Below are 14,377 nucleotides of genomic sequence, written 5' to 3'. Positions count from 1 at the left end.
CCTCAGTTATACTTTACGCATCCACGACTGCGCGAGGGTCCGTGAGGGTGCACGCGCACCTCTGCATGCCTGCCTATTGTTTTGTGACCGCGCAGACTCGACCAAGGAAAGTTTACATTACAGTGCACTAACTACACATGCGCGCCGCACTGTGGACTTCAAGCTGATGCAAAAGAAGTATAACAGGAATGACTCTGTGGCTGTTGGGTCTCCAACCATCCATGAGTGTAAACAAGGCTTTAGAATTTGCTTTTCTTGTCCGCTGCAGGCATAGTTGGTGCAGTATACGCATGCCGACATCTGCACAAACCCTCGCACTTAACATGTAATAATAACATTATGTGGACTCGCAGACACAAAAATATACTTGAGACTTTACATCAGGCTTCTGTGTTAAACGTACGCCATCGTAACCACAGACCGCTCTGAAAACCTACATGGGAACTGACACTGTAACCTTTCACCTCCCTAGAAATGCAAAGCTGTGTCGCATCAGTGTTGCAGCTGTCCTGTTCCACACAGTTGAGGCTTCCTATGTATTTTTGGCTCTTTTTGTTCAGTGCTGTTTTTCAGTGGATGAGTGAGAGAATAATAACCTTTACTATAAGGAATAACAATATAATGAGCCACACATCTCAACAAATGTCTGGATGGTTTTGGATGCAACGTGTGATTGCATCCAAAAAAAGACCAACAAAAAGCAGGGAACCAGGAGGGAACAAAGTCCCAGGATTTTATTGTTTCTATCGTGGCCGGCTTCATATCTAAAGCACCGGGACACAACCACAACGTAACACGTGATGCAGGCCAGAAACGGCGTCGGCCATCGGCGTTGGTTACGTCTCTGCAGAGATTCATGTGCTGCACAGTGATGGCTGTCAGACCTGCAGGTCAACATCTCCCCCTTGTGTTGGGTGCACTCTAAGCTTGGTGGATGGTGTGTGTGTGTGAAATCATACTGCTATCCTGGAAATGAAATTTTAAGGCATGTGCATTTGATATAAACAAAGCATAACAAACTGCACATTGTTCCATTTTGAAACCCTCTCTTTGGTTCGTCCTCTCTGGCTTTTGGCCACTGTTCTTAGAAGCCTGCCCAAACCCATCAACGTCGGTTGGACCGTCACCATCTGTTACAGATTAAGCTGCTTCTGGAGGGAGCTATTTGATTTCAGGGCTCGAGCATCCTCTCCTTATTCCACGTGTCAGGTTTTACTGTAAACACTGTTGTACAAAAACCAAAATCCCAGAAGGGGGGCCTTTTAAGCCAAGAGCAAACGGGCCGTTGCGCTGGGTTGGGCTTCGTGTCTGGTTTAGCTCTTAGCGTGCTGAGACAGGGGCTCTGCTGGGCCATTTAGAGGCAAAGCTGGGACGCCATGTTTGGAAGCTTTTTCTCTAAACCCCGCATTCAGGCAGTGTGCCGTGTGGTGTTGTGATGTATGAATCCCCTGGCCTCGCCTGACACAAGCGAGCCTGTCTGAGCCCATGTCTTCGCTGAGTAGGAGGCCGTGGACAGAGGCTGCATTGTTCCCCCAAAGTAACCCAAGCTGAGGGCAGCCGCTGCCCAGAGGGGGATATCAAGTTGTTCTCTCCCCACCAACAGCAAATCCCAGCTTAAGCTCCGGGGCTTGACGAGAAAGTAGAGAGGCAGCTGACTGTTTGGACGACGGCACAGTTCAAATAAACAGTTCAAATCCCAACCAGCCTCCCCTGTACTAACCCTCCCTCGCCAAGCGCTGCAGTCCAACAGCCATAGCTCATCACTCTGAAGCTCGCCAGCGGCTCTCGGCTAATTTGTGGTATTATTTTGAATAGTTTGTTGATGTTGCTGCACTGAGTTTTCTGGAGAAAAAGGCTTCAGGAGAAAGTGAGAATTCAGGCCCGGCGTAAACTCGCTGCTTACTTTTTATTTTCTGAGCAACTTGTAAGTTTGCCACCACGTCAGCAGACCGCACTGCTCTCCCCAGCTACGTGAGGATAGGAGAGAAGGGGCAGCCATTAACAGCTTCATTTCTGCCCCAGGTGCCCCGCTAAACTGACTGCAGTGAAACCTGAGCAAGGCGGTAATGAGACGGCACTTGACACACCCGCACATGCGCTCGCATAGACACATTAGCTACTTGTGTAATGCCAGTGAAAATGTAAGAAAAGTGGCTGTGTGCAATCGATGCTTCACCAGAACGTTAGACATTTGATCCAAGTGTTCAAGCTGTTGCCTATCTGAGTTTTCCTTCTATAGCTTTAACACACAGCTCGGGCTCTACTGAATCGGATCCTTGCAAACAGCCTGACTGCGCAGTGTGGACATGTGTAAAACCAGTTGGCCCCGTCTGAAAGAGAGTGAAAGAGGCCCAGACTGATGACTCTCTGGGGACAGATTTCTCTTTCCAGCCTTCCATGCTTCTCTCCCCAGTGAAATCATGGCGGTGTCAGCGTGTCAGCTCGAGCTGTCACTCTGCGTACTGCTGCAAGCCAGTTGCTCTCATACTCTACCTCCTGGCTACAGAGAGAAGGGGGAGGGAGAAGAAAAGAGAAGGAAAAGGGCTTTTTCTGCACTTGACACAGCAGATGAGCAGAGTGTCAGCACCCCTTAGTGCAACTCGAGAGTCTTGAAAATAAGAAAGTGGGAGCCAAAGCTGTCCATCACCTCAGAGAGGCAGCTGCACAATTAGGAGTCACCCCTTCCCCAAGGGCTGCTTTAGTATAGTCCACTATGCTTGGCTGACAAACTGACAGGTCTTCATGGAGGACAGGCCAGCGCTGAGCAGCTCCAGTGCTCTAGCCATGCATCTCAACCAGGCTGGCAGTGAACATGTTGCCTGGTAGTTTTTCATGTGTGTGAGTGTGAGAGGGAGGAAGCTGTTTATGAGTCGGGTTTTTATCAGCATGTGACTGTAATTGAGATTTAAGCGTGTCTGTGTTTGAAGTTTGTCCGCTCTGATTGTCTATTGTTTCTCTAAGCTGCCACGATGACTGACAAGAAACACGTGTCGCGGTGCCAAATGGCGTGCTGTGAAATGCTCGAGTTGTGCTGACACACGTCAGTATTCCTGTCCAGTTTTGTAGACTGAAATAATGTAAGCTCCTGGATAGAAAACAGTTTCATCCACATTTAACTTAAAAGATAAAAATAAATCTGTTTGTGTGTAGATGTCTGTTTCACAGCAGGCCTTTGCTGAGGATTTATGTTTGTGCTGGAAATCAAACCCCTCTCTAAAAGCCTATGGCGTACAGCGTAGGGTGTAACTGCACATGGCGTCAGCACAGCACACGACTACTGTGATTGGCTTGTTCTCTACCGTCATTCCTCCTGTGCAGGAAATTCCTGGAGGGAGGATGCTGAAGCTGTGGGGAAGTGTGCATGAAATGGAAAAGATTCCCCCACAGAGGTCTAAATCAGGCTTTAGTCCCACATAGCAAAGCCTTTATGGCTTGGCCTGCTATATTTTCATAGCATCTGTATACTCACCTGCAGGAAATGTCCTCCCTGCTAATTTCATGCTGTTGCGCTGACTGAAAAACAAGCCATCGGCTCCAAGACTGAAAACAATGTGTCTCTGGTTTTTGGTTATGCACCACACACACACCATAATGTAAAGAGTCATCCCGTTTTTTTCTCGATGGGAAAGCCTTAGTACAGCTCAAGGGGAAAGACGGCTTACATTTAACAACCTGCTACATGACAAAAACAAAAATTGCTCCAATATCAAGTTAGTAAATATTCTGCACTCCTGCAAAAGTCCTGTCGCAACAGCAAAGTGATAAAGCTAATGGCAAGCAATGTGATGTTTATCCATCCAGCCTTGGACGTATTGTGTAAATCAAAATGCACCCAGCTTAAGTTTAACCGGTAAAGGAATCAGAGACGTTTCATGGCTGGCTGAGAAAGTGAAGCACTGACACGCGATACGCCTCGGGTCTCTCGGCAGCCTTTAGATTTTGCATCTCCGGGGAATGACACGCATACAAAAAATGGCCACGTCACATTTTCTTACAGCGATATCAAGCCCTGTGAGAAATCCCAGCAGCTCTCTTGCATACACTGGACATGTCTGAGGTCAAACGGTCTGGTTGGCTCCACAGCTGCCTTGTCTCTCAGTGTAGATTTACACCAGTGTGACAGTGTGTGCACACTGACCAATTGCTGCGGACTGGATGGATCTGACACATTACACGCTACTGTTATTTCAAAGCCTCAGTGAGCCGAAGTACATGACAGCCAGGCCTGCAGAGGATCTGTCAACCGCCGGCAACAAGTGTCCCCCCGAGAGCTGCCCCGCACAGACCCCTGGCAGGAGATGTCTATCCCTTTGGCCAGCTTTCCACCCATCCCTTCTGCTGGTCACCTGTGCCAGCATGCCCGTCATCGAGTCCCTGACCCGGCTCTTCTCCCATTACGTTCCCTTCAGCCTGACCTCACACCCTCGGTGATATATAAAGATTTGCTCTCTAAAGGAGAGCTAGAAATGAGACACTGTCCCGCCACTGATCCCACTGCTGCATCCTCATATGCATATAAAGATGGTGATGCTGGAGAGGGTGAGGGCCAGTTTCAGGGGGAAGGTGACCTAACACTTTAGGCCCAGAGAGCTTGTCTAAGACGGAAAGATTTTCCATGTTGTCGGGCTGAGCGCTGAGATCGAGACGCAGTTGAGAGCCATTACAGAAACAGCTGTAATCAGACCTGCTGTGGGTGGAAGAATATTTTCGCTGCAGCTCTCTGTTAGTAAATGTCTTCATTATGACTCAGGAGAGAGGAGACCGAACACATTCTGTCAACAAAGAGAGTTTCAGTGCAGTGCCGACGGATGCTAGCAAAGGTAGGAGACGGGACAGAGAGCGTTTCCGCACCTTTCTGCTCCTTTCTGTCACTCGTGTGTTTTCCTCCTCCCATTTGCCGCTTGTACGCTTGTCATACTGTAAACATGTGTAAGTGCTTATTGGCTGTGGTCTGGCAGCTGATCTTCTATGGCTTTGCATCTGTCAGAAGAGCTCAGAACATTCATTGGCTTATGAAGCCCAATTACCCGAGATTGCTACCATTTCACAGAGGATCACAGTCACAGACGGTCTTTCTCAGAAGAGGAGTCGGGGTTTTATGTCTCGGTTAACCGCACGCACCGTGCACCATGACTTCCCTGTGCATACGCACACACGCGGTCGCACTATTTATATTTATATACGCACTTGGCTTCTCATCTCATGCTTTGGCTTCCCGTCTTGTAATACAAAATTCATAAACTAAATGAGACAGCCATGAAATATAGATGTTCAGAGAGGCGGCTTAACAACTCTCCCCCACCTCCCACTGCTTGTGGCCTTTTGCTCAATCACAGCTTGTTAAAGCAGCAGTTTGTGTTACTGTGAGGTGATATCAGCACGCTGTGGTATTCTCACTGAAAGATTACACATGTCACGCTCTCACAGCCAGAATAGTTGCCCCGCTCACCCCAAACCTCCCCCCAGCCACCAGCTTTATTTCTGTTTGGTTTCCCACTCCCCTTCGCCTGCCACCCCTGGGAGTCTAGGACTAATAAAACAGCTCCAGTCCAAGACCCTCCACAGGGCGAGATGTCCAAGCGTTGCAACCCGACACCCCTCGCAGCTCTGGCTTTAGAGAGCTGCTGACATGACAGAGAATCCTGGAGAGCCAGCAGGGGAGCATTCATCATTGTCGGCCCACAGAGCCCTAAACACCCATCTGGGGAATGTCCAATACGCATACATGTGCACGGTGAACCCCCCCTTGCTGAGAGGTGCCTCGAAACTCTGGGGATGCAAAGAGGCATCACTGAGTGTGATGTTACCGCTCTTAAAGCCGCTAATGCTGTTAAAGTCTTTAGAGCTGAAGAAGGGAGGGATAAGGAGCTAATAGACTGGAGATTCTCTGGAGGCTTTAGCTGTGAGATCAGGGGCAACGCTTGCCCAGCTAAGGTTACTGCCGCTGGGTTTCAGCTTCTCTGGAACTAATTTCGAAAAGTCTCGAGTCTTCTGACCAACATCGTATTTAGAAATACTTGGTTAGAATAATGGAAATACCCACTTCCACCCAGTAAAACTCCATCCAGACACTCACTTTAAAGCCTCTGTAGGGGTGACGGTTGATTGATGGGGATAATCCTGAACTGGTCGTCAGCTGTCTGGATCATCTTTATTTGTTCTGCATTTGTATAATTTGCAAATCTGGAAGATAATTTGCATAATTTGCAACGTTTGTCTTCCTTGGAATAGGTCCGGACATGATCTGCGCGTGGTGTGTGCATTCTCCAGTGCTCAAGAGCACTACAGAGCAGGACTGAAACATGAGGGATCCCCTCACATGTCTTTTGCTAATATATCCTCCATGCTGTTCTGTTGGGAAAAGATGGACTTTGCTGCTAATGTGAAGCACGTTTTGTATTAATTGAAGGGCTGGATTGCAGTGAGCCTGGACGTCATAAAGCTGCAGAGGCATGAAAAGAAAGGAGCCCTTTGCTGTGGACTGAGTGTGCGAGCTCTGACAGAAACTGGTGGCCTGCTGTTTATTGTTCTCTTCTGTGTGGGAGGGAGATCTGTTAAAGATGTCTGCCATTAATGCGACTGCAGGCTTCATTAAGAACAAATAAACAGAAACCGGTCCCTCACCGAGGAGCTCTTTGGGGAACATATGCTGTCTAAAGCACTCCCGAGGTCAGAGCGCTGTCAACACTTGCTGCTCAATTACAACTCTAATTTTGTTGTTAAACAAAATATGGAGAAAGGAGAGGAGCAAGTGTCAGGGAGTAAATGGTTCCATGCTAAGACCTGAGGATGAAAAACACAGGAATGGGAATGTTTTCTGTTGTCTGGAAGCCCAGCTCTGCACAGGGAGAGATACAGATTATAATTAATGTTTACTGAGGCATACCAATGAGCGGCAGAGTTTTCAGTGAGGGCCACAAATTCTTGTTCATGGCTGTGTGCGCACTTTAATTGATTGAAGTTGAGCAAACGGCCTCTCTCTGTTTGTTTATGTGAGGCAGGATGATGCTTTCAGACGACGCTGCGTGAAGGACGAGCGTAGCCTTCTCTCAGCAATGCTTTGAATCCAGCCTCAGTAGCTCTATAGCAAATGAACCAGTTTCTTCTGATTGCCTGATGCAGAGCACGAGTGTCTCAGCTGCAGTGCACTAACTCTGCAACACCTTTGATTCTGCTGATTTTTGCACAACAAGAGTGTTGAAGTGGTGACAGTGGAGCATCAGAGGTCTCTCTGGGGGGTCCACGTTCACCTTTCATAGTTTTTTTTTTTAATGCTTTGCTTTTGCAGCCTATCAATGCACCGCAGTGCTAAAGCCCACGCGCTACATTTGTCTCACCATATACAGCGAGGTCCAGCCTACGTCTTCTGGACTGGCAGTCAAAATGATTTCATTAAACATTAGTTACACAATAATATGTCATTAAATGATTTAATGATACTTACAGTGTTGGTTGGTTGATCCAGACTGTTTCCCTTAAATTTGCTACAGATATTAATGGTCTAATAATTTTTCTAATAATCTTCTCTTCACATCACCACTGATTTGATATTTTAGGCTTTTGGCAGGCACTTCAACATTAGATAGATTAACATAAAGAATATTGATGGTGTCGGGTGGATTACAGTGATTTCGGATGATTGTTTATGAAAGTTGTCAAAAACATTTCAGTCCCATCAGTCTTAGTTTTTCTTTATTTTAGTGCTACTTAAAGATATTCGTCATACCAGCATACCTGCTCAATGTCAGCATGTAGGTATGGTGACATTAGCCTTTAGCTGCCACTTCACCACGGTTCCTCCACTGTTCCTTCACGGTTCCTCCACGGTTCCTCCACGGTTCCTCCACGGTTCCTCCACGGTTCCTCCGTTTGTGGAAAAAGGCTCTCACAGCGGTTCACTGGACTCCTAAAGTTTTAGAAATGGCTTTGTAACATTTTCTAGACTGACTGTGTTTCTTATTTGTTGTTGAGCTTATTTAAATCATAGCCCGATGTGTTGCTTTTAGAGCTCTTTTAGCCTGCTTCATATTGTCAGGTTCTATTTAAGTGCTTTCTTGGTTGAATAGGCCGGGCTTTGGCTGGTGAAATTGAGCTCAGCTGTCCAAAAAATGTGGTTAATCGCTGATAATTGATGTGGGAGCAGTTACTTTTTCTAGTGGGACTAGATAGGTTTGGATAGCTTTCCCCCCCTAATAAATTAAACCATCATTTAAAAACATTATTATATATTTACCTGGGTTATCTTTGCCTAATGTTACATTTTTTTAATGATCTGAAACATCAACAGTGTGTGCCTGTCTTCCTTTCCGACAGTAACAGAAGATAGGTACAACAAGACCTCTGTACAGGACAAACTCACAGTCACTGCCAGAGGTTACCTGCTGTTGCATCATCTGCTGTCATGTTAGTATCTAATGTGCAGCAGTGTGTCCCTGCAGACCCCCCTCTGCTGTTAGCACCTGTTCCCTAGATGTTCTCAACATGTGCCGTGACTGTGACCCACCTCATGCAAACGGTTTGTGATGATTGAGATGTTGTTTATTGCAACTTGTGCTGTCCTTAGTCAGAAATCAACCAAAGCAGGGATTTCTACAGCTAGAAAAAATTTAATTACAGTTACATTTTAGAGTTTTCTGTGACATTTCTTAAACTTTCTTTACATTATCTACAAATTGCACTATTTTCTTTGTAGATGATGATTTTTCAAAGTGAGTTTTAAGAATTTTGTTAATGATAAGTAATTGTGTAGATTAAACTTCTTATTGCATTCTTATCGTACTCATTGGCACATAAGACCATCAAAGCTGTCGTCCTCTGCTAGCATAGCACAGCAGGTTCAGGTCTCTCTGAATTTCACCTCTGCTCTCTACATAACTGTACGCACAGCGGTCACGGCTCAGCTGCCAGTCCCGTGGCTCCTGCTATGTGTCAGGTTGTTGGTTTTGTGTGATTGGAGCCATGAGATCCCTGGCAGGTTGAAATGAGTATGAGGGTTTCGAATGTATCTAGCGGCTATTTTGAGGAGGGTGAGACGGAAGAGGTGACGGCAACGAACAGAAGCCTGGGATGTCACGGAGGTCTCTACAGACATCACTTTGTCAGGATGCCTCCCAACCTGGGTGTAGCTGTCACTCGCACATGAAAGAGACAAATCTGCTTTGGCTGGAGTTGGGCATTAATGTATTTTTCAGAAGGACAGGTGCTGACCTGCCAGTTGCACTTTTAAACCGTGATGTTGTTGCCACTTGTTGTTAATCACTTCCATGTGCCAGGCTGTATTCAGCGATGACATTGAAATATAATATGCTAAATTAATCCCCTTATGTACTGCAGTAATGACCTGACACTATATTAAACTACCTAATGTTGTGCAGCTCACTTTGTCAGGCCTGCTGTCGCTCCCTCTGTGGATCATTGCGCTGCAGTAGATTGGTTTCTCTCTCTGCACCAAACCAAACACCTTCCTGCAGGACTATGACCCAAACAATACAGCGCTCTATTAAGCAACGTGATATTAGGATTGCATTAAAACTGTACAGCAGAACATTTACAGCCGAGGTGAGATGAAAAGCAGAGCAGTACAACTGAACTTCTGCTTCTAATAACACTTAAAAGGGCCACAGGCTCCTGATCCATGCTCATCATGTTGTCTCTTGTATCTTAATGTTAATACAGTATATTCATTTCACCCAAATCACTGCTGTAATCTAATCGTTGCGAGGCAGCATGTCATTTTAACCAGGTAGATGGATAGAAATCAGAAGTGGTGCTGTGCAGCTAATGCTCTGTGAACAATAGAAGCTGACTCTTCCCTGGATAGTGACTTATCCCTCTAAGTCTCTCATTGCGACTCCTGACAGCTGCACCTAATGAATGGCTTTCCTCCACACACACACAGACACACACAGCCCTTCGATGCCCCCTTTACCTCTTGAATCCAGCCTTTGGCTCGCCCGCTAAACAACGCACTCGCAGGCTTCAGTTTATTACTTGCGCCTACAAGTGCAACATGCTGCTTAAAAAACTGCAATAGTGAGAAAACAGCAGGGCTCTACATTTTCAGAGCCCCAAGTGGGAATTGCACTTATTTGTTTCCAGGGATGAAGAAGACTGACAAATGAACCCTCGCGGGAGGGAAGCTGGCATATTCTCTTTTTCTCTTCTTCCTGCCTCACACGGCCCTAGAGTGTTCATTATGACCAGAATAGACACCTTCTTTTTAGCGTGTTAGCACATTCTCAAAACAAGCCTTGGACCGCAGGGACCCAGAGGTGCAACAGGAGACTTGAGAATTGGGAATTTCTTCTCTCCCTGTCTGCTGTGGTGAAGCTGTTTGCCAGCAGCAGTCTCTCTTGACTGGTAATAGCATCAGTAAGTGGAGAAGATTGACATAGATTAGGGTGATGGATATAAGGGCTGCTGGGCTTTCTTCATTGATGCACATGAGGGTAGATCGGAGATGTGTTTATGTGGAAACTGCACACAGAAGCGGTTGGCTAGCTTTGAAGACACCTCCCTCTATTTTTGGGACATTTTTCTCTTTCTGGACTGTGTTAAAGAGACAGAGACCATTAAAAAAACACAAACACATGCCAAGCTTGCAACGTGTCCTTTTGTCTCCTAACAGGCTGGCAGATGTCCCGGTAAGCTCTTCCGTGTAGAGCGGAGTCAATAGCCGTTATTTTGATCTCGCACCAGAATTGACCTCCCCTGACCTTATCTGTAATATTACGTGCACCCGGGGCTGCTAATACCTCGCTTAGCATTTCAATGCTGAACGTTAGAGCTCTGTTAGCTCAGCCTGCTCCCATTGGAGTGTCTCAGGGGAGTAGTGTCAGGGAGATGGAAGCCACCAGTGACAGGCGGCTGCTCTGCAGTGCGGGTTGCTGCCTCAGCCCAGGGGAACTGGTTCCCATCTACACCTCTTTGGCAGGTAAAGGATTTAGCTGCTTCACCAAGGGGGAGGAGGAGCCCTTGCCCCAGCTCTAAACCCCCCTGAGGCCCAGAGAGAGCTAATTACAGTTTACGTATGCACTGTCATCTCCCATGAGCCTCTCTGCCTCTGGAGGAGTCAAGCTGGTGGCTGATGTCTAAGCACTTTGTTCTGTAGGAGGAGGTCCCTGCAGAGAAATACCCCGGACAGAGCTTATTATCCTTTTTTTTAAAGTTCAGCATTGCACAGCGCTTATTCATTCTTTAGATGCAGTCACATTTTGGACTAATGGAGTCCAAACAGGCTGTTTAAATGACACGTAATTGCTGTTGCTTAGCAATTACTGAAAGTCCGTAAAATGATTTCTCATCATGTCAGATGGCTATCACACTACATGCAAAGCTGAATTCATTCCCTGAAATGTTTTTACCCCACACAGTGCTTTTTATGCATATCATCAGTTGAGCTAGTTTGCATGTGGTAAAGAACATGCATCAGTGTTTCCAGAGACGATTAGCACCACTGCACGTACTATTTGAATAAGCTAATTTTTCAACTGTAGAAGCGATGAAAAGGTGAAAGGCAACAGAAACCTGATAAACGGTAAAAACTATGCACGCACATCTGCACGCTGTTACTATTATTCAGCTCCAGTTTGCTTCTGGTATGGAACAGATCTCAGTTTGTGCAAGGTGCATGGAAAAGTGCCTCATTAAAAATGTAATGTGGCCTACAAGTGAAAGCACAGCAAAAGAGAATGCTCTTAAAACGAAGGTCTTGAGTACAATGCACTACTGGTTCATTCTGAACAAGCAGAACACTTTTTGGTTTGTGTCGTTCCCCCCGGGGACGGTGTTAAAGGCTGCAGTGGTGTTTGTGCTGGCAGATCTGCAGAGCCTAAGGAAGGTGTGTCAGTATGAGGAGGAAGAAGGAAAAACTGTGTCTGTTTGTGGAGCTGTCAGCTGAAAAGCTCACACACCAAACATGACAGAGGAGATGTCACTAACAAGGACAGGAGCTGACAACATGCCGAGTGCTCACACTCACAGCTCACTCACTTTAGTGTCTACAGTAGGTGGCTGTGGCTCTGCAGGTACAGCAGGTCGTGTGTTATTTGGAAGGTCAGTGCTTCAATCTTTGGTTCCTCGGGTCCACGTCAAGAAATCGTTGGGCAAGCATGTTAAAATGACATCATCGATTCATTCATTGTGGCACGTCACAGTTTATCTGCGCGTTTTATCTGTTTTTAACACTTTCTTTTGTTTTTGTTTTGTGCAGTTCCAGATTTTGGCATCGATGTGCTCTCCACCAATGGCAGCCAGGAGCCTCACGGCCCAGGCCTCCTCAAGGTGTCAGGCCTAGAACGCAGTCAAGAGAGGAGCCAGGAGAGTTGCAGAGACACTCAGCTGCCTGTACCCAGCACCCCCAATCCACCTTTGTCCCCCCCAACCCTCCCCGTGTCACTGCCCCAGCCCCAACCCCAGCCATCCATCCCCCAGACCCTGTCCCCTCTTCGAACCCAGCCAAACGGGCCCACTCAGCCTTTAAACCACCTGCCCCCACGCTCAGAGGCTCTTCCCAGGCCTCAGTCACCCGCAGCCCTGCCTCTTGCCCAGGGCCAAGAGCCCTCACCAACCCCCCCTCCCCGGCACCAGCTCCAGCCTGAAGTGCTATCCCACCCGAGGCCTCCACCTACACCTAGCCTTCACCCGCACCCACCATCTCCCGCCCTTCCGAACCACCACTCTCACCAACAGCACCCCATCCAGTCAGGGTCTCACCGGCCCCCATCGCGCTGCCACCCCCGACCCCTTTCTGCCTACAACAGCCTCAGCCTCAACGGCCACAGGTAAGCTAATGTCAGACAGCCTCAAAGTGCATGGGAAAAAAACCTCCACACACCCACAGCTCTCATGTTCTCACATGCTCTGATGCAGAAAATTCATGCAGAGCTGTTCAGGCAACACCTCCATATTCACACACACTTGAAAATTCAAGAATATCTCTTGAGCTGGAAGTGCATATACGGCCCGATCAGTATGTAAATTGCCATCAGGAAGAGCTTTAAGTCCCCCAGCCAAATTGTAGCACTGATTATTAACAGCGGAATAAAAGGGCCACACTGCACCCTGAGTGCTGGGCTTTTTTTTAATCCACCCACACATCTGAGCTCTGCATGGACTCCTAATAGTTTGGTGTAACCTTGAATCAGCACCATGTTGTTCATGTTTCGTGGATTTAAGGCTGTTTTGGATGAAAACAGAAGGAAAAGTGGCTCAGGAGAAATTAATTTAAAAGAAGATCCAGAAGATCCTTTTAAACTAATTTAAAAGGATCTTCTGTGTATTCAAATACATGTAGTTTATATCATTGAAAACAATAGCAGCTAAGCGTACTCTATTGTATCAGTTGAGAAGCACCGAACCCTGTGAGCCTCTCCATTAATGTTAGACCTTGAGATACCTCCTTCAGAACCCACTCGGTCCTAACAACAGCTCTGCCCAGCAGGCTCTCAGGACTTGGCTTTCTCTGCCTGACTCTGCGCCAGTCTGCCAGCGTGCCAACAGGGCCTGGCACCCGCTGTGAATAATCACGGCTGGGGCCCACAGCGACGAGCGAGCGCTGCAAATGAGCTTTTAGGCTTAGTGCGTGGAGCTGTGGAGACGCTAGCTCCGTGACTGCCCCGGGGGGAAACCCACACACACTACAAAAGACTGTTTGCTCACACACGCCCTCTCTCCCTCTCATCCCATTTCCGATGCACATGTTCTGTACCTGGCTCTGGAGGAAGTGCCTTAGCAGAAGCTGTTCAAAGACAGATGCTCGTTCTGTTATGTTTGCCAGCGGTGGTTTATTTGCATCCGAGGGTGCTGCGAACGCGGGGTTTTCGCAGATCGTGTTTGCCCTGGATTCTGTGAAGCACGAGAGAGAGACTGGGAGGCATTTGTAAATGGAAGGCAGCTGAGGCGTGAAAATGGCGTGCTAGGAACTGAACGTCAGAGCAGATGGAGACGAGGGCATGTGGAGGAACAAGTGTTAATTTTGACTGATCACGCCTGGCTTAACCACTTATCTGCCTTTTTTCTCTCTCTCTGTCTTAATCTTTACAGCAGTAGCAGGAGCAGCACCCCAGGCACCAAGCCCCACGGACCCCCTACGCCCTCCCTGCACCTCCCCCACCACCCACCGCCTCCTCCGGCGGCCGCGGCAGCCTCCACCTTTCCCTTGGCCTTGCCCACTAACCAGAGTAACCCCCACAGCTTCCCGTCTGCCTTGCAGTCGTCTCCACACCCACACCACCCCAATATGTTTGCTCCTCCAGCAGCCTTGCCTCCACCGCCACCACTGACGTCTAGCACCCTGCCAGTACCCGGACATCCTGCTGCTGGGAGTGCCTACTCAGGTAAACACCACAAGCAGCTCGCAGATGTCTCCACATCGCCC

At 47.6% G+C, this 14,377-nt stretch overlaps 1 protein-coding gene across 11 annotated transcripts in view; it reads left to right on the top strand.

Annotated features, from left to right (window-relative positions):
• Positions 1-14,377, top strand: part of auts2a (activator of transcription and developmental regulator AUTS2 a) — a 322,613-nt gene that overhangs the window by 292,593 nt on the left and 15,643 nt on the right. For all 11 annotated transcript variants that reach the window (XM_063485344.1, XM_063485342.1, XM_063485346.1 and 8 more), the window contains 2 exons: positions 12,212-12,782; positions 14,044-14,336. In XM_063485344.1, the coding sequence (XP_063341414.1) occupies positions 12,212-12,782; positions 14,044-14,336 (864 nt within the window). The remainder of the gene's footprint in view (positions 1-12,211; positions 12,783-14,043; positions 14,337-14,377) is intronic.

Source organism: Pelmatolapia mariae, linkage group LG10_11, assembly GCF_036321145.2.
Source record: "Pelmatolapia mariae isolate MD_Pm_ZW linkage group LG10_11, Pm_UMD_F_2, whole genome shotgun sequence".
Taxonomy (NCBI): Eukaryota; Metazoa; Chordata; class Actinopteri; order Cichliformes; family Cichlidae; genus Pelmatolapia; species Pelmatolapia mariae.
Note: the sequence above shows the minus strand (reverse complement) of the source record. Positions and strands in the feature narration are given on the sequence as shown.